The 18456-nt window shown below is 54.8% G+C and overlaps 7 protein-coding genes across 7 annotated transcripts; 3 read left to right on the top strand and 4 right to left on the bottom strand.

Annotated features, from left to right (window-relative positions):
* Positions 1–134: 134 nt before the first annotated feature.
* QC763_701920 (uncharacterized protein) lies at positions 135–2039 on the bottom strand (the record flags this gene model as incomplete). The annotated part of the gene is made up of 1 exon (XM_062915208.1): positions 135–2039. The coding sequence occupies one exon, from the start codon at positions 2037–2039 to the stop codon at positions 135–137; it is 1905 nt and encodes a 634-aa protein (XP_062761439.1).
* Positions 2040–2513: 474 nt separating this feature from the next.
* Positions 2514–3025, top strand: QC763_0103390 (uncharacterized protein; the record flags this gene model as incomplete). The annotated part of the gene is made up of 2 exons (XM_062906422.1): positions 2514–2738; positions 2829–3025. The coding sequence occupies exons 1-2, from the start codon at positions 2594–2596 to the stop codon at positions 3023–3025; spliced, it is 342 nt and encodes a 113-aa protein (XP_062761438.1). The 5' UTR covers positions 2514–2593.
* Positions 2575–4790, bottom strand: ALD2 (mitochondrial aldehyde dehydrogenase). Its single transcript, XM_062906421.1, has 2 exons — positions 4227–4790; positions 2575–4171 (listed from the first exon to the last, which is right to left on the bottom strand). The coding sequence occupies exons 1-2, from the start codon at positions 4481–4483 to the stop codon at positions 2803–2805; spliced, it is 1626 nt and encodes a 541-aa protein (XP_062761437.1). The 5' UTR covers positions 4484–4790; the 3' UTR covers positions 2575–2802.
* Positions 4791–5214: 424 nt separating this feature from the next.
* Positions 5215–7446, top strand: QC763_701940 (uncharacterized protein; the record flags this gene model as incomplete). The annotated part of the gene is made up of 1 exon (XM_062915209.1): positions 5215–7446. One exon carries the CDS (start codon positions 5215–5217, stop codon positions 7444–7446), a length of 2232 nt encoding a protein of 743 aa, XP_062761436.1.
* A 719-nt stretch (positions 7447–8165) lies between these two features.
* QC763_701950 (uncharacterized protein) lies at positions 8166–9431 on the bottom strand (the record flags this gene model as incomplete). The annotated part of the gene is made up of 1 exon (XM_062915210.1): positions 8166–9431. One exon carries the CDS (start codon positions 9429–9431, stop codon positions 8166–8168), a length of 1266 nt encoding a protein of 421 aa, XP_062761435.1.
* A 904-nt stretch (positions 9432–10335) lies between these two features.
* Positions 10336–14017, bottom strand: QC763_701960 (uncharacterized protein; the record flags this gene model as incomplete). The annotated part of the gene is made up of 4 exons (XM_062915211.1): positions 12955–14017; positions 11702–12862; positions 11576–11641; positions 10336–11521 (listed from the first exon to the last, which is right to left on the bottom strand). The coding sequence occupies exons 2-4, from the start codon at positions 12769–12771 to the stop codon at positions 10336–10338; spliced, it is 2322 nt and encodes a 773-aa protein (XP_062761434.1). The 5' UTR covers positions 12772–12862; positions 12955–14017.
* A 2179-nt stretch (positions 14018–16196) lies between these two features.
* Positions 16197–18012, top strand: QC763_701970 (uncharacterized protein; the record flags this gene model as incomplete). The annotated part of the gene is made up of 2 exons (XM_062915212.1): positions 16197–16745; positions 17287–18012. Exons 1-2 carry the CDS (start codon positions 16725–16727, stop codon positions 18010–18012), a joined length of 747 nt encoding a protein of 248 aa, XP_062761433.1. The 5' UTR covers positions 16197–16724.
* Positions 18013–18456: the final 444 nt, after the last annotated feature.

Genomic DNA, 18456 nt, shown 5'->3' with positions numbered 1-18456 from the left:
ACTCCTCAGCTCTTCCCCCTTTATCTTCAGCTCTGGTGTTTCAATCGTCTGCTCTATACTCAACCTCACTCTCCCACTCTCTCCACTTCCTCCTCAGCTCTCTACCCATCCAGGCAAATCAATCATCAAAGTCCCTACCCCCTAACAAAAGCCCCCACCAACCCCCCAATCTCCCCAAACAACACCCCCTTAAAGACTGCCTCCCCTACATCCTCCCCCCAATGCCCCGCCTTCTTGAGCGCCTTCTTCCACAACTCCTGCTGCTCCACCGGCAGCTCCTCCCATTCTTTCCCCTTTTCCCCTTCCCCCAACTTCTCCTCCTCCACCATCTTCACCTCCCCACTCCCCTCCTCCTGCTTGAGCACCATCTTCACCGCCCCGGCCCCCTCCGCCATGGCCGAATCCCACTCCCCCTGCTGCTTAATCACCACCCTCGGCACCCCCTCCCTAGGCTGCCCCAAAATATCCGCCAACTGCCCCCCCCCTTCCTTTTTGAGCCTCGCCTGCTCCTCCCGCAAACCCTTCATATAAGGCGCCTGCCAGCTCGCAGGAACAACATTCTTCGTCCCCAAATACGGCGGCGCAAGGCCATTAATCTCCATCAGCGCCTGCGCCAACAAAGCAATGACAATGGCAGAGATGGCAATAAACGCCAAGAACCCCTTGTGTCCTGGGCCGTGCGACTTTAGTGCGACAACATACCTCGCTGGCACGAGCGACTTCACACTAGAAGAGACCGTAGTAGACGAGGGCAGCTTCTTGAGCGGGATGGTGTGAACCACGCACGTGTTCCCCAGCGAGCCAATCGACGCTAGCTTAACCGTAGCGGGCACCTTTGAGCCCGATGCTGGGGGCACAAAGGTCGAAAAGGCCAGGCCAGAGATCGGACCGGGGTGGACTTCTTTGAGGGTGGTGATGATGTGGCAGTTGGCAATCAGCGTCAAACCGGCGAGAGCCTGGTGTTCAAGGGTGTAGAGGGTGATGGAGCTATCCTGTCCCGTGACGGCGATGACAAACTGGGCGTCGCCCTGTTCTTGGGAGGGGCTTGCGGGGGGGGAAAGGTTGCGGACCGCCAGACCGGTGCCGCGGCGGACGTTTTTGGGGAGGTGAACCGAGAGCGCGAGGCGGGCTTTTCCTTCTTTTCCCTCTTTGCCAACGTCGGCTGGGTTGGGGAGGCGGAAGCCCTGGAGGACGGAACCGCCTGCTTGGGGAAGGTTGGCGACGCAGAGGACAAAGGTGGGCGTGAGGTAACGGATCGACCTGAAGGAAGGCCGGGCTTTGGCACCCATTGACTCGTCGTGTGGCATGGTCCAGACGGTGTGCAAGTCTTTGGAGTCACCCTTGTTGCTGATGTCAAGCGTGTGGATGTCGTAGTCGTCGCAGTAGACAAGCTGGTATCCGTCGCCGCTGATCTGGATGATGTCCAAGTCCATCGCCTCCTTGACCAACTCCAGGTTCCCCCTCAACTTTGGCGCCGTGTTGTTTCCGCTCGCAGAGGGAATATCAAAGATGGCAATTTGCGGGTCCTTCGCAGCCCGGTAGACACCCGTCGCGGCAGCTCCAATCTGCTTCACCCCCTCGTACGGCTGTGATATCCTCAAAACCCTCTGATAAGCCTCGGTATCTTTTGTTGTAAAGAACGAAGACCTCGACACCTCGGTGATCTTTGGTCCTCCAGCAGCAGCCTTGGTCTTTGACGGTAGATCGGCAGAGAATACCCTAAAGTGTTCATTCTTCCCCTTCTTGATGTCATCCTCGCTCGAGTTGATGCCAGCATACACCGGAACTGAATTCTTCTTGCGCGGGCCCACGGCAATAGTGTTGACGCTGTCTTCCGCGCGACTGAGTTCGATTTCGGAGACGACCTGAAGGGCTTCCTTTGTCGACGTGTCGAGGACGCTGATCTGGTTTCCTACTCCCGTTCCGCCTGCCCCTCCTCCGCCACCAACGACCAGTCTGTTGGCATCTTGAGGGTCGAAATCGAGGGCGTACAGAGGGTAGGAGAGTCGGATCTCGGCCGAGGGGATCAGGGGCGCCATTGGGGCGTGTGGATGTACGATGCGATTGTGCGAGCCTAGAGAAAATGGTGGTGGTTGGGCCTGAACAGGGGGGGGTCTGCGGTTCGAAGTTTGGAGAGCTCAGCGAGGACGAAAGATTCGAGACGGGTGCCTGCGCGCGTGGAATCTGTCAGAAGATCTCTGTGACAGGACGGACAGAGCAGAAACACACAGGGCTATGCAAGTGCTTTTGTAAGACGGGAATGGGAATAGATATCTCGAGGATTGTCGAATGCGACACGTGGAGACAGTGCTGGATGACGGCCCTACCCAGAAAGTCTGGCTGGCCCAAAAGCCGCGAGGTGGAACCCCCGGATTTTTGCTTGTCTTGGGCTCCAGCCAATCACGTCCCGATTTCAACTGAGCTTGGCAGTATGACAGGGGTCAAGCTCACCCCAGCACCATGGAACGCTGGGGATGACGTCGGGCCGATCTCTTTTCATGCATCAACTCCAACAAGTCTCCAACAAATTCTGGAGTTATGGAGAAAGTGTAGCGACTCGTTTTCCGATGCCTCTACAAATAATAAATCATAAATGTCCTGTAATCACATAAAACTTCAATGCCTGGGATCAACTGACAGCATGGCCAAACCTTTCACACACTTTGTTCACACCAATTGCTTATCCCTCAACACCAACATGGGAGGGACACTTCAAATATTCATTCATTCAACCCAAGGTAGTTACACCACGCTCGCGCTCGTCGCCAGCAAATAACCACAACCATCCCATCCCCTCTACCTCTACGCCGCCATATTCACATGAATAGCCTTCACATTACAATACGGTGCCAACCCCGCCTCCCCCAGCTCCCTCCCAATTCCACTCTGCTTTACCCCCCCAAACGGGATCCTGAAATCAGAATCATTACTGCTATTAATCCACACCATCCCCGCCTCGATCTCCCTCGCCACCCTGTGCGCCCTGTTCAAGTCCCTCGTGAAAATCGCCGACCCAAGCCCATAAGTGCTATCATTAGCCATCTCAACCGCCTCCTCCTCCGTCTTGAACGAAGCAATCGCCACGCAAGGACCAAAGATCTCCTCGCGGTAGATCCTCATCGTCGGCTTCACATTGGTGAACACCGTAGGAGCAATAAAGAACCCCTTGCCCCTTTGAGGAGCAGCTTCACCGCCGAGGAAAACAGTGGCACCTTCTTCTTTGCCAATGTCGATGTATGACAAGACGCGCTCGTATTGCTGTTTCGTGACTTGGGGTCCTTGGAAGGTGGTTTCCTCAAAGGGGTCGCCCAGCACCGAAATTTCTTGAATCTTGGCCCTGAACGCCTCGGTGAACTTGTCATAGATGCCCTCGTGGACGAGGATGCGGGACGTGGCGGTGCAGATCTGACCTTGGTTGCTCATGATGCCGATGTGGGACCACGTCGCGGCAAGGTCGAGGTCGGCGTCTTCAAAGACGATGAGAGGGGACTTGCCGCCCGTCTCGAGCGTGATGTTCTTCATGGTGGCCGAGGCCATCTTCATGATCTCCTTGCCGGTGGCGGTGCTGCCCGTGAAAGCGATCTTGTCGACCTGGGGGTGTTGGACGAGAGCGGCGCCGGCTTCGCGGCCGTGGCCGTTGATGATGTTGACCACGCCGGGAGGGAAGCCGGCTTCTTTGATGAGCTTGGCGAGGTAGAGCATGGAGAGGGGGGTTTGCTCGGCGAGCTTCAGGACGACGGTGTTGCCGCAGCAGAGGGCTGGGCCGAGCTTCCAGGCGGCCATGTCGAGGGGGTAGTTCCAGGGGATGATTTGGCCGCATACACCCAAGGGCTCCTTGACGGTGTAGGCGAATTTGGCGGGGCCGACGTCGATAACTTGGCCAAAGTTCTTGTCGGCGTAGCCGCCGTAGTATCGGAATACATTGACGACTTCGGGGACGTTTTCAGCGAGGGCTGTGGTGTATGGTTTGCCGTTGTCGAGGCACTCAATGGTGGCGAGGGTCTCGGCGTGTTGGGAGACTAGGTCGGCGAGCTTGAGCATGAGAGCACCGCGCTCGGTGCCGCTGAGAGACTTCCATGAGGGGTCCTTGAAGGCCTTGCGGGCTGCTGCTACAGCTGTGTCGATGTCATCAGATGTGGCAGCGTAGACGGAGCAGATCTCCTCCTCGGTTCTACGGTGGGTATCAGTAACAGGAACGAGTGACCTCTCATGAAAAACGGACGCACGTGGGGTTGATGGAAGCAAGCTTCTGCTCATTGCTGCTCTTGACAAACTCATTGTTAATGAAGAGACCCAATGGCTGAGTCCACTTCCTGCCGTTGGGAGCTGTGAGTTCCACCTCCATCTTGGTTCTGAGATGTGTAGACAAGGAAAAGTATCGTGGTCTCAAAGTGGTGGGCTTGTGGCTTCTCAAAGAGAGAGACAACAGTGGTGGTGTCCGGGAAGGGGCACACAGCACCCTCGGCGATGAGAACACTGCCATTTTATGTATCTCTGTCTCCTTCCTCGCCTCAACTCACTTACGACCCCTCCTCTCCTTCTGCAAGCTGCTGCAAGTAGATAACCTGATAAGCCGTGGCACAAAGGCGGGGTGGAACACGGGGAAAGGATCTTGTCTGTTGGATGGAGAAACGTCACGGATCCGGATGGATCTGCCTGTCTTGGGTCGAATGTGTCAAACCACTTGCCTTACTTGGATCGTGGGGACTTTATTCCCCTTTTGAGATGGCTGCAGATAACACCGTAACCCTGCATATCATCTGGGAATGCTACATAGCATAGAGTAATGGTAATACATTTCTCCAACGACTTACAGATCACGACAGTTGGAGGCGTCGTCGAGTTTGGCTCTGTGGTTAGTAACGGGCAACGAGAATGGGCGATGTCCCGGCCCCCCTCGGCTGAGGGGTTTATCAGCTTATCAGCCGGCCGCCCCAATTAAAGCGCGCTAAAGATAGACGCTGCCCAGTGGGCCAACCGCTATCGAATCCCTGCCATCCCGCGGTGGTATGACATAATCGTCCATGTCCTGGTCCCAGCCCGCCCTTGGACCCTTCAACGGCGACCCAAAGTTTGCCTTGCGCAACCATCGAATTTCGATATCGAGATTGCGCGTTTATCAGACACAGCCATTCACCTCTGCGGTACACTCGATACTCACCAGATCCACCACCACAAATCGACTATGCCCACCCACCTCCACCACCACCCACGATGATCACGACCTCGACAGCAGCCCCCTCCCCCTCCCCCGTCCTCTCCGAAACCTTCTCCCTCCTCTCCCTCCTCCTCATCTCCATCACAGTCCTCCTCATCCTCCGCCACTACCTCCCCCTCCGCACAACCCCCGCCTACCTCCTCCTCCCCGTCTTCTTCGCCCTCTTCCTCCCCGCCTCCATCGGCCTCCTCGTCCCAATCGACCTCGCCTCCCCCCTCGACTCATCATCCTCCTCCCCCATCCCAAAAGGAATCTGGCTCCCACCCGCCGCCCTCCGCGTAGGCTGGCGAATCACCTACTGGCTCACCTTTGCGCTCACGTGGTTCATCCTCCCCATCCTGGCCGAGTACTCCGACTCTGGCTTCCGCGAGCCGAAAGCCAAGGTCCTCGACTCCCTCCGCGCAAACGCGCAGTACTATGCCGTCGTCTTTGGGTCAGGGCTGGTGGGGTTTGTCTATGTCCTCTGGTCCTACGGAAAGTTCGACGCCAGTCTCAAGGGCACGATCATGGCGCTGGCGTACTGCTGGGGTTTGATTCTTGCCATCTACCTCATGGGTCACGGGTTGGTGTCGATACCGCGGCGGCTGTTTAGGTCGGCCGATGTGAGCGGGAGGTTGAGGAGGCTGCAGTGCCACGCGCCGAGGATTTACGAGAAGATGGAGGATGCGGAGATGGAGCTTGAGGATTTGGAACTGCAGGTTGGGGAGTTGGGACGGCGTAAAGGGGGGAGCGCGGAGTTGTTTAGGGATTGGATTGAGGAGTTGGTTGATATGGTCAGTCTGGAGGCGCAGATGACTCCGAGCAATGCCAGACGGGCGGTTAGGGGGACGGGGAATGAGAGGGGGTTGCCGAATGTGATTACGGAGAAGTGGCTGGCGGAGCTGACGAGGGATTTGGTCAGGGCGAGGCATACGAGGTCGAGGTATGGGAGTGAGTGGAATAGGCTGTTGGAGGAGGTGGTGAGGACGCAGGCGATTTTGGACTCGGCGGGGAGCAAGAGGTTGGATTTTGGGAAGGGGACGAGAACGGCGGGGTCGACGAGCTTGTGGGAGAGGGCGAGCTTGTTTACTCCTTACACCAGATACCTGTTTCATTATCATGTTGCGCCGTACTTGAGGATGGCGCTGGGTGGGGTTTTGGGGTTGGCGTCTGTTTGCATTGTTTGGTCTGAGTTGGTCAAGGATTTGTTTCCGAGTCTGTCGGTGATTCGGTATACGGTTATTCATCACGATCCTCTGGGAGAGAGCGGAGGACAGGTTGGGTTGGCGGGGCAGGCGATCGCGGCGTTTTGGCTGCTGTACATGTGTGCCGCGGCGTTGATTTCGATTACGGAGGTTAAGGTCTGGAGGGGGAGGGCGTTGGTCAAGAGGAACACGGCGCCGGAGAGCGCGTTCTGGTATGCCAGCCAGGTGGCGAGGTTGAGCGTGCCGTTGAGTTACAACTTTATGACGTTTTTGGGGAGCGCGCTCTACAAGGACACGGTGTTTTATGGGTTTTTGGGCAAGCTGATTGATTTGACGCCGCTGGGGGAGTGGTTCAACTATCTGTTCCCGGCGTTTATTCTGTTGCCTGTTTTTGCGACCTTGTTTGGGCTGTACGGCAAAGTGCAGACCATGTTTGGGTTTGGGGCTGCGTTTGGCATGGGTGGGGAGGATGAAGATGATGGAGAGGGGGAGGAGGAGAGGTTTTATGGTACGGGCTCTTGGAGGGAAGGGAGGGATCTGATTGAGAGGGAGCTGAATGGGACTTCGGCGTCGGTGAGGAATAACAGGAGGGCAGAGCTGGGCTCATCGACGAATGGTGGTGGCGGCAGGAGGGGTGGGCCAATTTTGTCGATCCCGAGGTCGTCGACTGGTAGCTCGGCGAGGGCGCCGACTACGCCTTTTGCTACCTCTCCTACTTCGGGAGGTGGCGGGAGTAGACATCAGGCCAATACTTCTGCTCGCCGGGTAGGGAGGGACAGGGGGCAGGTGACGCTGAGCAATGATGGAGATGACGAAAACTTCTTCGAGGCGCTGGGGCATAGGATGAAGAACACGATTGACACGTTTGACACACCCGATTGGTTCAAGGGGTTTGGGGAGGGGATCAAGAAACCAAAGTGGATGGGTGGGGATGATAACGGGGGCGGTAGTGGCAATGGTGGAGGAGATATCAGGAGGTGGTTTGGTGGCGGTGGTGATGGGAGTAGCAGCAGCGGTGGTGGGCAGGGGAGGATTAGACTGTGATTGATGCTTGGTTTTATGTTTTTCAATAGCATTGCAGTGGGCGGCAGCATCATGTGGCGTTACAGGTGTCTGGTGTTGGGAAAATCAGTGGTTGCTAGTTTGTTCAGATTAGGTTGACAAGTCGAAAGCTTAGAGAGAAGATTCACAACGACAGATAGGATACTATTAAATTCATCATGAGGTTAGCTTCATTAATACCTGGTTGGGCCTGTGTGTGCTTGGCCCATTTCATCTCATCTCCCTGTCCCAGGTCGCAGGTGCAGAGGAGCAACACTGCCAGCCAAAGAAAAGTAAAACAGGAAGGGTTTGGAGTAGGGACTCGAACCCACTACCTAAAGCGAAGAGCTCTGGTGGATGTTCTCTTTTTGGCAACCGATGGCCAGTCGGTTGCAGTCAGATACTGATTGACCACTGAGCTAGAGATCCTGACATAGACTACGTTAGTTACTTCGCTGAAAGCTGGTGCAGACCTGGGGTATCTAAGGCGTGGTCGCGCTGTTGGCTGCTGTCATCGGCATCGTCCCGCTACCATTGTTGACTTTTTGTTGACCACCACATCGTCGTCACCGTGGTCACTGTGGTCACCGTCGTCCCACTTTGCATGTTCGATGCTTTGAAACAGTAGTATGATATCCAAATATTATGATCATTGACGCCGTACTAAAACACACCCACAAACGCCACACCCAACCCCGACGGATCAAAGCAGAGAGAATCTCCTAACCCCCCCACCCCCAACCCGTCGTCTTTGGAGTCAACCTCTCAAAACTAAAGTTCCACACCTCCGCCCTCCTCGGCCCGGCCGAGCTCTCGGTAAAGCCCACATGCTGAAGCACACTCGGATCCAATGCCCACTTTCTGAGCCCGTGATCCCCCGCGTACCCCTCCAGTATCATATCCCCCGGAAACCGATAAGGCGGGTACCTCATCAGCTTAAAAACCCCAGGGAGCTGCCTCCTAGGGAACACCAGCCCCTGCGCGCAACACCCATAGTTCATCATCTCCCTCACCCCGTGCGACGTCCAAGCGAAAGGGTTGATCCTACTTGTCGAAACCCTCCCAGAAAGAAACCAGAGCGCAATCAACGCCGGCAGCCAAAGACCAAACACCATCGCAGTCGCATACCGAAACACATCCGCGTTCTGCCTCCCCAACCTCCCAAAACACAACCACCTTTTTGATCGTAGCACCAAAAACGAGACGAGCACAATCGCGTAGACTGTGCACGACCAACCGAGGTACATCCTCCACTCCTCACTATTCCACCCCATCAACAGTTCCGAGTGAAACAACCTCAGATACAACCACTCTTCCTCCCCTTTCCTCCCCTCCAGAAACCCCAACCCTTTGTTCAGTCGGGTAAGCCAATCCCCTGAAGCGACAACATCATCCTCCACCAAGGCGAAATACTCACTCCCATGGTTCATGCAAGTCTCCACCAACAGGGAGTGATCCAGCCTCATGTTTTCAACCCTCGTCTTCCCCCTTTCTCGGCCGTCCACAAGCTCAAACGGCACCTTTTTGTATACCCCCCCCTCAGAAGGTGGCGGGTCATCGTAAATGAGAACCTCATCAACAACCTTCTCCAACCACCCCTCCCCATACGCGCTGTGTTTTGCCGCTGGACGGTCGGCTAGCAAGACAACCAAGTGGACCGACGAACGCTGGGCGGGGGAGAGGGGGAGGAGGAGGGTGCCGATTGTGTGCTTGAGGAAGGACTGGGTGGTGCGGTTTATGGAGGGGATGCCGATGCAGAGGAATTTGTTGTCGTTTTCGTCGGAGGGGGGAGGAGGTCTAGGGGGCGGGTTGGCGAGGTATAAATCGGCTTGGTGAGAGAGGAGTTTGCTGTGCCGAGGGGTGTAGGATGCGGTTTCGGAATAAAAGATGGAGGAGGGGTCGTCGTAGGAGTTGAGGTACGAGATGAGAAGGAGGAGGAGCCAGACGAGGAGGAAGAGGAGGTTTAGGCGAGGGATCGTGAGGTTCATTTTTCGGGGGGGGATGGGGGGGGGGATATATAAACAAGAAAGGGTTAGGAGGGCATGATTAGTGTATCACTGATGATGGTATGCAACAAATGATACGGCAAATGTAGGGCGATAAACGCAAAAAATGACCAAAACTGAGTAAAAGTTGAAGTTGTCGCAAAGCACGATCACGGCCGCGTTGTCAAGGCGAGGTTGAATCCCATGTCTTGGCGTTGCCGGAACCAGACAGGGGTTGCCCCTGCCGTAAACTCCATTCTCTCTTGGCAAAAGTTGCCTTATGGAAGGATTCACCCATCTAACCAATGAGGTATTGATATAAATTCAAACTCGACATTCTGAACTGAAGGACCACCAGGAAGAAAACTCGGCAGATGATATCTTGTTTATTTATTTCCTTGTGTTCGTTTGTCAAACTAAACTATCCGTCATATCCTGCAGTGTACGGTATGACAAAGATATGCATAACTCTCTCTCTCCTGTTCAACGTATACAAAACCAAAAAGAAACAGTGTTGGGAATCTATACACCACTCAATGTCTGTTTTGTTGCCGTGTTTTTTGGGGGGATTGTTCCTTGATATATGTAGCTGTGAGCCTTGATGTATACCAATCCCCGATATCTTTGCCACCCCCTGTTCTTACATAAGTACATATATCCCATGACAACCAATCCATAAACCATATCACATAAACCCGTGATTTTAAGAGAGCGGAAATACCGTACCCGACGGACTAGAAAAAGAGGAGATCCTGCTACCCGCTAATCGCTACCCAAATGTTTATCAAAAGTGACAGAAAAGCCGCCCAGATAAACCAAAGAGAAAAAAAGAAGAAAATAAAATAAAACCCACAAATCTAGATGTGTTTCTAGATGGATTGCAAGAAAATACTAAAAGGAAATGACTTTAGATAGGAAAACCAAACTCCAAATCAGCCTCTAACTGGCTCGTCGAAGGAAATCCATAGTCAAGAAAAGGGTCCGTCAAGCTAGTATCAAGAAGATGGTGCTGAGTCTGCTCTTGCGAATGCTGCTCCTCATCATGACCGGTGCTCATAAACATATCCTTCATAAACGTATCATCAGTCGTCGTTGCCGTCGTCATGGAGTGGTGAGGGTGATGCATCATTGCTGACGTGGCCACCCCCGCAACGGTAGACAGGCCCAGCTCGGCGAGGCTGCCGCGTCTGCCTTCTGTTGCGTAGCCCGAGTCGGCATGAGACGTAGGTTGTTTCCTGGCGTTTTGGCTGCCGGAGCCATGAGCCGCATTTTGCTGGTCGTCATCAACATAGTCGAGAGACTTGACCGGTGGGCTTGGCGGGACGTGGTGGATGGTCGAACGGGATGTGGTGCTCAAGCCAGAATCTTGCCTCGACAGGCCCTTGTGGGCGCTCTCGACTTCTTCCAGAAAGCCCTGGACGTCAACATCCGTGGATTGAGAGTCCATGTGCTGCACGAGATTGTCCCGGTCCGAAAGTTTGCGTTGTTGATGAGCCAGGGCCGACCCCTTGTGAGCCTCTCGCGACATGGCTGCGAGGAGCATGTTGTCCCGAGCATCAAGAGACTGGGTCCTGGCGTTGTCGCAGACCTGCTGGGCGTACATGGCCTGTGTGACCTGGCCAAGTAGTTGACGATGCTTCTCCTGGAGTGCTTGATGCTCCTTTAGGAGCCTTTGGTGTTCCGTCATGGAGACAAATTCTCCATGAGTGGTTGGGTAGACCAAAGCCGGAGATGTCTCCGGAGCACAAGTGCTACCATCAACCTCTGGCGACTGTTCCAGCCCTCTCGACAGCCGATCCCAACCATCCTCCTCGCTTTCCCGAACCACGTCGAAATTTGACTGTGTATGGACCGGCAGATCAACCAGGGGAGTGAAGCTGTTCAAAAGAACCCTCCACTTCTCTCGCTTCCCTTTAGAGACCTTCTCGCACGGATTTGAGACATGGTACTCGAATTCGGATCGGTCCGTAAATGTCAACCAGCACCAACGGCAAACACCAACTCTCGGATGACGAAAGCTCTCGTCTTGATCAAAGGATGAAATGAACCGATCGGTGACCTTGAAACGATGCGCCGGCCTGCTCAGATGTCGTCTACCCGCCAGTGTTAACGGAGTCTGGGACTATGCTGGACATGGGCTTACTCACACCAGAGTGGAAATATCCCTGTGAACTGTGTGGCATGGGGAATACGTCTCCCTCTGGTCTCTGTCACTTTTGAAACAGGATGTTAGCAGACGTTTTCTGCGTGCGGGACTGAAGCTCAACACATACTAGATAGTCGGGTGGGCAAATCGAAAGATATCCGGCATGCTCGTGTCGCTGAAATCCTCCACGGGCATTTGCCTTGCCTTCTTAGTTGGGCGGTGGCCGTCTTCATCGAAGCTGTCTCTGCGGTTGAGAGTGCTCTTGGCTGGACCGGAAGTTGCGCGGTGCGCTCTGGGATTTGAAGCTCCACGGGTTGCGTTGGTGGTAGGCTTCGACTCTTGTGATGACCCATCGACAGCCTCATATTTCCGTTTTGGTGGCGAAAAGAAGTCCATTGTCACGGTTGGAGACTCGACTTTGATCGCAGCCGCAATATCAAGGCAGGGCGTATCAGGGGTGCGATGAGATTCCGAGCCTGGAGGCGTTTGATAAGATGAAAGTCTTGGATCCAGAAGTCCGCTGCCGTAGAACTCTGAGCCCAGCGGCCTCTCGAGAGTATCGTTGCAGGAATCGATCACGGACTCGGCTTGCCGGACGCGAGTATTTGGGGAGTTCCATGGGAGGTAAGACTGGAATCCTTCCGGGTCCTGGAACCCAGAATAAGCCTCGTCGTCCTCCTCGCCAAAGGCATCTTCTTGCTGGTCGTCGTCGTAAAGAACGAAATCATGGCCACGTGGTGGTATTAATGGCGGCTGCGGTGAGATGGGACTTGGGCCAAAGTTCCGGACCCCAAGAGTGGCTTCATCGGTCTTCAGACGGTAGACGATATCGGACTGGCCTGTGGTCGGTAGTCGCTTGCCGTTTGACTTGCTCCTCACATACTTCCACTTGTGGGCTTTCTCCATGTGTTGTTTGCAGTTCGATTCCCGTTTTGACCGGTATGGGCATGGCTGATACAGGCACGCATAGGTTCTAGGAGATGGCGAGTGCTTGTCATTGACATGTCGTTCCAGCTCCTTGGCGGTTGGCCAGCCATGCTCGTGATACTTGCAGTTTGTGTACAGGCACTTGTATGGCCTGCTGTGGGACTTTGCGTGCTTGTTGAGATCACAGTGGCGGGCGAAGGACTTTTTGCAGTGGGAGCAGACATGTGGTGGTGTCGAGGCGACGCCGACGGCGTTAATCTGGGAGGCCATACCGGAAGATCGGAATAGCTTCAAGGACTTGCCAGTGCCAGGATAAGGATGTTATATAGTTAGACAAGTAGCTATGCAATACTCGACACAGCTACAGAATGATGGGTGGTCAGTCGAGGTCAAGCCAGGCTATTCATTACACTTGGGCAGCAGCATTGACAATGATGGAGGGGAGCAACTCACCAGTACCGGTCAAGTATGTAGATGGAAAGGCGAGAGGGAAGAGAAGAGAAAAAGAAAGAGGGTCGGTCTCGATCTCAAGACACTCAGGTGTAAAAAAGGATGACTCCAATTGCGGGGGAGGGGGAGGGGAAGGGGGAGGACGGGGAAGGGGGGAGTGGTCAGGTTATGCGGCGAAAGTAGGAATGAGGCGTCTGTGGGTGTGTAAGTCGCTAAAGTGTGGTCCGCGCTCAACGTCTAAGGAAACCTGCAGGCAGCCAACAGCCTTATGGGGATAGGATGGGGGTCACCCTGGGGAAGCCAGGCATCTGGGGCATTTATACCAAATGTACAAGACAGACGATGGAACCCTAGAACTGAGGACACCAAGTGGACGTCACCGGCTGCATGCAGCGGAAGGGAGGGAAGAGGGAGAATATGCTGTGAGGACAAGGATGCGGATAGCCACAGCCTCGTCGAGATGCATGTACGACCGCTCGATGCTTGTGCAGTTTTCCCTGTAGCCAAGCTACAGCCAACTGATGATAATGCCAGTTTCAATGTCAATCAGACATACCCAGCATACAGTGGAGAAATGACGACCGCCCTTCCCCGAGCAAGAGGGCGGCCGCCATTCATGTTTTGTCACAATGTCGATGAGCTTTTCTGCCTAGAAATGTCGTTGGTTTGTCCTGCATCCCACCATTCCGCTGCGCATTGAATGCGCAGCCGCTCTGCTGCAACGACTCATCGGCCGGTGGCCCCACTGTTTGTTTCCTGTTCATCCCGTAGGGCTTTGGGGCTCCGGCAGGGCCCAGGCAAGGACCGCACCGTTGATTCGGTCTTTGGGCCCCCAGGAAGCCAAGAGGCCTCGTCGGCTGCACGGACCTTCACGCTTTGCATCCAATCACAGAGCATCAAATGCATCATACCGATCGTGGACCACTGAGATGTCTCCAAGTTCTTTGAGTCCTGCCCGGTTCCACTTGGACACTTTGAATTCGGCCCCCAACAACCAAACGTCCTCAATTGACTGTCTCCTGCTGCTTAGTCAAATAGTGCTGACGCTGCAGTACGATGCGACTTTGAGAGAGGGATGCAGCTAGGAAGCACTGATCACTTCCTGTGATTCGTCGCTGGCGGTGCAATCAGTCAATTCATCCGCCTTGGATTTGGACCGTGTGAACCCAACAGCCACAGCCCAAAAGCGGCCGGTTTATGAGGCCGAGGCTGTGTTGAACAAGAGCCCCAATAAAATGCCGTGGGGTTTGGTGATGGTGGACGGTGAGTGGTCGGTTTTGTTGATGATTTCGGCCTGCCGAACTGCCTTGTGGTCTCCCAAGAAATTCAGCTGACTTGTGGGACATGCAGCTGCCCGCATTGGTGCACAAGTCGTGATTCTTGTCCCTCCCGGCGAAGAGCCGCTTCCGACCCAGTAACGGGTCCGGCCCCGGTCTCTCCTAAGTATCTTCCTTTTGCAAGCCCGACCGCCATTAGCACCGCCACACCGAGAATCCACACCGGGTCCGGAAAGCCTTCTCGGACGTTGCCGCTTTGCTGTGTCGGGATGATGAACACAGCTTGTTGCTGGTCACTGAATACGGTCCAGATCGCAATCGCTCCTGTTGGTCGTCCATTTGGTCTGCATCGCCTCGTTTGCTGTGAATCATCCCAGAAAGCCCCTCTGTCAGTCTCGGTGACGCCGTACTGTATAGTTGCCAATACTGTGAGCCCAAAATGCTTTATAAACAGATTGCTCTCTGCATTTTCCAGAGTGCCAAGGCACCTGATCTTCACTCGAAGGACTGAGGTCGGCGCTCCTGAGGTGAGCTGATGACTGTATAAGAAGCCCAAAGGGAATCGATGACACGAAGTGCACTTGCACCTCTGCCGAAACAGCAACGAGAAAAAAGCCCAATGATGCCGGGGTCCGTATGTCGCACAGACTCAGTGGTAGACGAGGTCGAAGCATGAGTTCGGCCGACAAACTTTGATCCGCCATCGAGGGGGCCAACGAGCTTCCCCAAGTCTTTGCAACTGATATCCAGATCCGTGGAGGGGAGTTGGCCGGAAGATCCAGATGAAGGCTCCGGAAGCATGCTGGAATGTGTCATGTGCTGTCCCTTTCAGCCACTGGCTCTGCTCCAGTTCAGCTGGTCGTCGGGTATCGTCGTCTGCGAGGCGCAACAAGTCTCGAATCACTCCGTGGAGGTGAGACTGTGTCTCGAGCAACATCGAGTCGGTCAAGCTGCAATGGGATCGGTGCAGTGATCTGCACCAGCGGCCGCCACGATAGATATATCGGCAGCCGTGCTCATGCATGATGCACCCCGGCTGTCTCCTTTTGTGGGGAGAAAATGCGTGACCGCCGAGGTGTCTTTGACCGCTCGTCGACGACAAGGATGAGGGTTGCATTGCTTGGTGATGTCTTGATTGTCTCGATGAAGCTTTTTTGCGGTGTAATGACAGAAATGGGGATTTTGAGATTCGATGGCTCTGACTGGGCGAAAGGGCCAAGTCCCAATCTTGAACTGCGAGCAAATCAGGAAAGGCTATTCCGCAACGATGTCGCCAGAATTGGTACACCACGAAATGACGCCCCAATGGCCGGGCCGAGACTGTTAATAGCTTGTTAGTCCAGTGCGTGCCCAGAGATATCGAAAACACAAAGTTGCATCTGGCAACGGCGTAAACGGCAGGAACGGCTGAACGGGTACGAAAAGCAAGGCACGAACGGTGATCTTGTCAAACCTTCCTCTGATGACTGAGAACCTTACGTCATCCTCCTTCTTCCGACTCTTCTTCTGACTCTCCGACTCCGGATCGATGTGGAAATATCACCACAAGATCTTCCTTCTGCTGCATCTTGAAACTGCTGATCCATTGAACAGCCACGACAACGGACGACGACAAGGCGATGGACTCAACTCCGGACACAAGGACGATGCATGAAATTCCCGGCTTCCAAGAGATCGTTCCACGAGTTTAAGCCTTCTCGGCAAGAAACAGGCGCGGAGAGCAGTGCGACCCAAGAGGAAAAGAGATCTTTTCCTGGCTGTGGCGTTCATCACAATTTCTGGCGGTGGGCGTTGGCTCAGAAATTGTGATCTCGCTTCTGTTTTGGCAGGGTCCTGGGATTGGTGTTGAAAAGAGACATCGAATCAAAAGCGCGCATCTCATGGTACCTGCATTAGCGTCTGGTTATATTCAAGCAGTCTACATACACTGCCTTTCAGACAGTGCCGCGTCTGTGCCGGCCGCTGTCAGCTGCCACTCATCGAAAATTCATGATCGAGCATTTTCGAGGTCTAAGGCCCTCCTGCAAGCACTTGGCCAGGCCATGTGTTGTTTCAATGCCACGAGATGGAGGGAGCATTGAGCATTGCCAGCACACAAAACAAACCACGTCGAGGAACACCTGGCAGTCTAGCAAGCAAATACGCGCCCCGCAACGCACAGTAGCGCAGTGGGTGTGCTCCCGTCACGGCTCACCGCACGCGTCGTTGTTGGCGGCAGTTTTCTGGCCGACCGTTACAGCACGGGCGCACATGGGCAACGGGCACCCAGGTCCAGAAAATGCGGAGAGAGGCCGGCTTCTCCACCTTTTCCTCCACCGCCTCGACCGCTTGTTTTATATCCGGTCCCATCCACTATCAGATCATGACCGGGTCTGCTAAAGGGAGTGCAGCAAACGGGGAATCTCTTGCGGTGAACTGGCCAGAGACGAAATTGGAAAACCCGGCGGAAGAGAGGCGCCGGTTAGCCAAATCAGAAGGGTTGCACTGGTCAAATTCATGAGCAGACCACAAGACATTGTAAGCGCCTCGCGTTGACCAGCGTTGGCCAACCCGGATTTCGAGAGCACAGCAGACCCCTGTCTCGGTGCTGTCTGGATAGGGGTAGCTGGCTTGTTACTCGGCGGGTCTCTTTCCGCAAAGGAGAAGGTCGGTCGCTGCAGTGCATCTCAGGGGGCATCTTCAGGGGACCACTGGGATCCGCAGCCACGGCGGGGATGCTGATGTTGCCTTCAATGTTCCCTCCACCGAGCCCCTGGATTAGCGTCCACCGAATTGGGCAGCCGGCGCTGACGGTAATTTCCCGCATGTTGTGCACCGCAAGTCGAGGTGCCCGGGGGATGGATATTTAACAATGACCGCCGTCCGCCGAACTTCTGTTTCTTTTCTCTTTCCTTCCTCAGCTCACACAGCCAATTGTCTCCAGCTCTTTGACTTCGGTCGTCCATTCTTTAACAACAACTCTTAAGCTTTATAGCTTTAGTCGGTCTTTACCAACCCCCTTCTACAACACTCACATTTATCCTCGTTTTTAACGAACCAACCGCCCCAAACCTTCAAGATGCGTTTCGCCGTTGCTGCCGTTGCCCTCGCTGGCGCTGCCATTGCCCAGGATGTTGCGGAGGAGGCTCACTCCACCGTCTACTCTACTGAGTACTACACCGTCACCTCCTGCGTCGCTGAGGTGACCGACTGCCCTGCCAGCGCCACCGTTGTCACCAGCTCCGTCTTCCCCATCACCACCTCTACCATCTACGCCACCTCGACCTACACCGTCACCGACTGCGCTGAGACCGTGACCGACTGCCCCGCTGATGCCACCCACGTCGTCACCGAGACCATCGCCGTCTCCACCACCGTCTGCCCCGTCACCGACGTCGAGCCCACCCCCATCGCCACCAGCTCGCACCACTACTCCAACACCACCGCTGTCGAGCACCCTCCCTACCCCACCTCCGGCCACGAGGAGCCCACCAAGCCCGCTCCCATCCCCACCTTCGTCACTGTTGCTCCTGAGTGCCCCGGCACCTCCATCAAGACCATCAGCACCTCTATCACCACGGTCATCCCCACCGTCATCTACGAGACCGTCGAGGTCCCCTGCCCCACTGGCGGCCCCGGTGCTCCCGGCGTCCCCGGCGTCCCTGCTCCCTCCGGCGCCGTTCCCTCCGGTGGCGTCCCCTCCGGCACCACTCCTCCCCAGCCTGTCTTCACCGCCGGTGCCTCCACCGTCGGTGGCAGCATTGCCCTCGCCGCCTTTGCCGGTGTCCTTGCTCTCCTTGCTTAGATTTGTTAAGTGAGAGAGTATTGTTATTTTTTTGGGACATCACAGCAAGCAAGCAAAGCAAATTTCTTTTGTGGGAAAACAGGTGGATTGACAAGCGATAATGATGATACCACACCTATGTATTTAATCTTCTAATTGTATTTTTTGGCAGCGCTTTTTTGCTGTTTTCACTTGACAAGCTTTGGGCACAGTGAAGGCGCTGTCTTTTTCTACATAACGATATGGAAACATGACCTTAATGTGATTTGTTTTGAGAGTGGTGACGTTGGCTTTGACTTTGAGCAAATGCGCTGTTTCTTGCACTTTGAAGTGGTGTGTACCCCTGAATTGTGAGTTGTCTTCTGTGCCGCGCTGGTCAATTTCCACAGCAGGAGCGGATGTTGCTTTCGCACCCTCCTTCTATCGAATCCAGGGTTTGCAGTTCGCTAGGACGGCAGCCAATCA

The sequence above is a fragment of the Podospora pseudopauciseta genome, assembly GCF_035222475.1.
Source record: "Podospora pseudopauciseta strain CBS 411.78 chromosome 7 map unlocalized CBS411.78m_7, whole genome shotgun sequence".
In the NCBI taxonomy this organism is placed as follows: Eukaryota; Fungi; Ascomycota; class Sordariomycetes; order Sordariales; family Podosporaceae; genus Podospora; species Podospora pseudopauciseta.
Note: the sequence above shows the minus strand (reverse complement) of the source record. Positions and strands in the feature narration are given on the sequence as shown.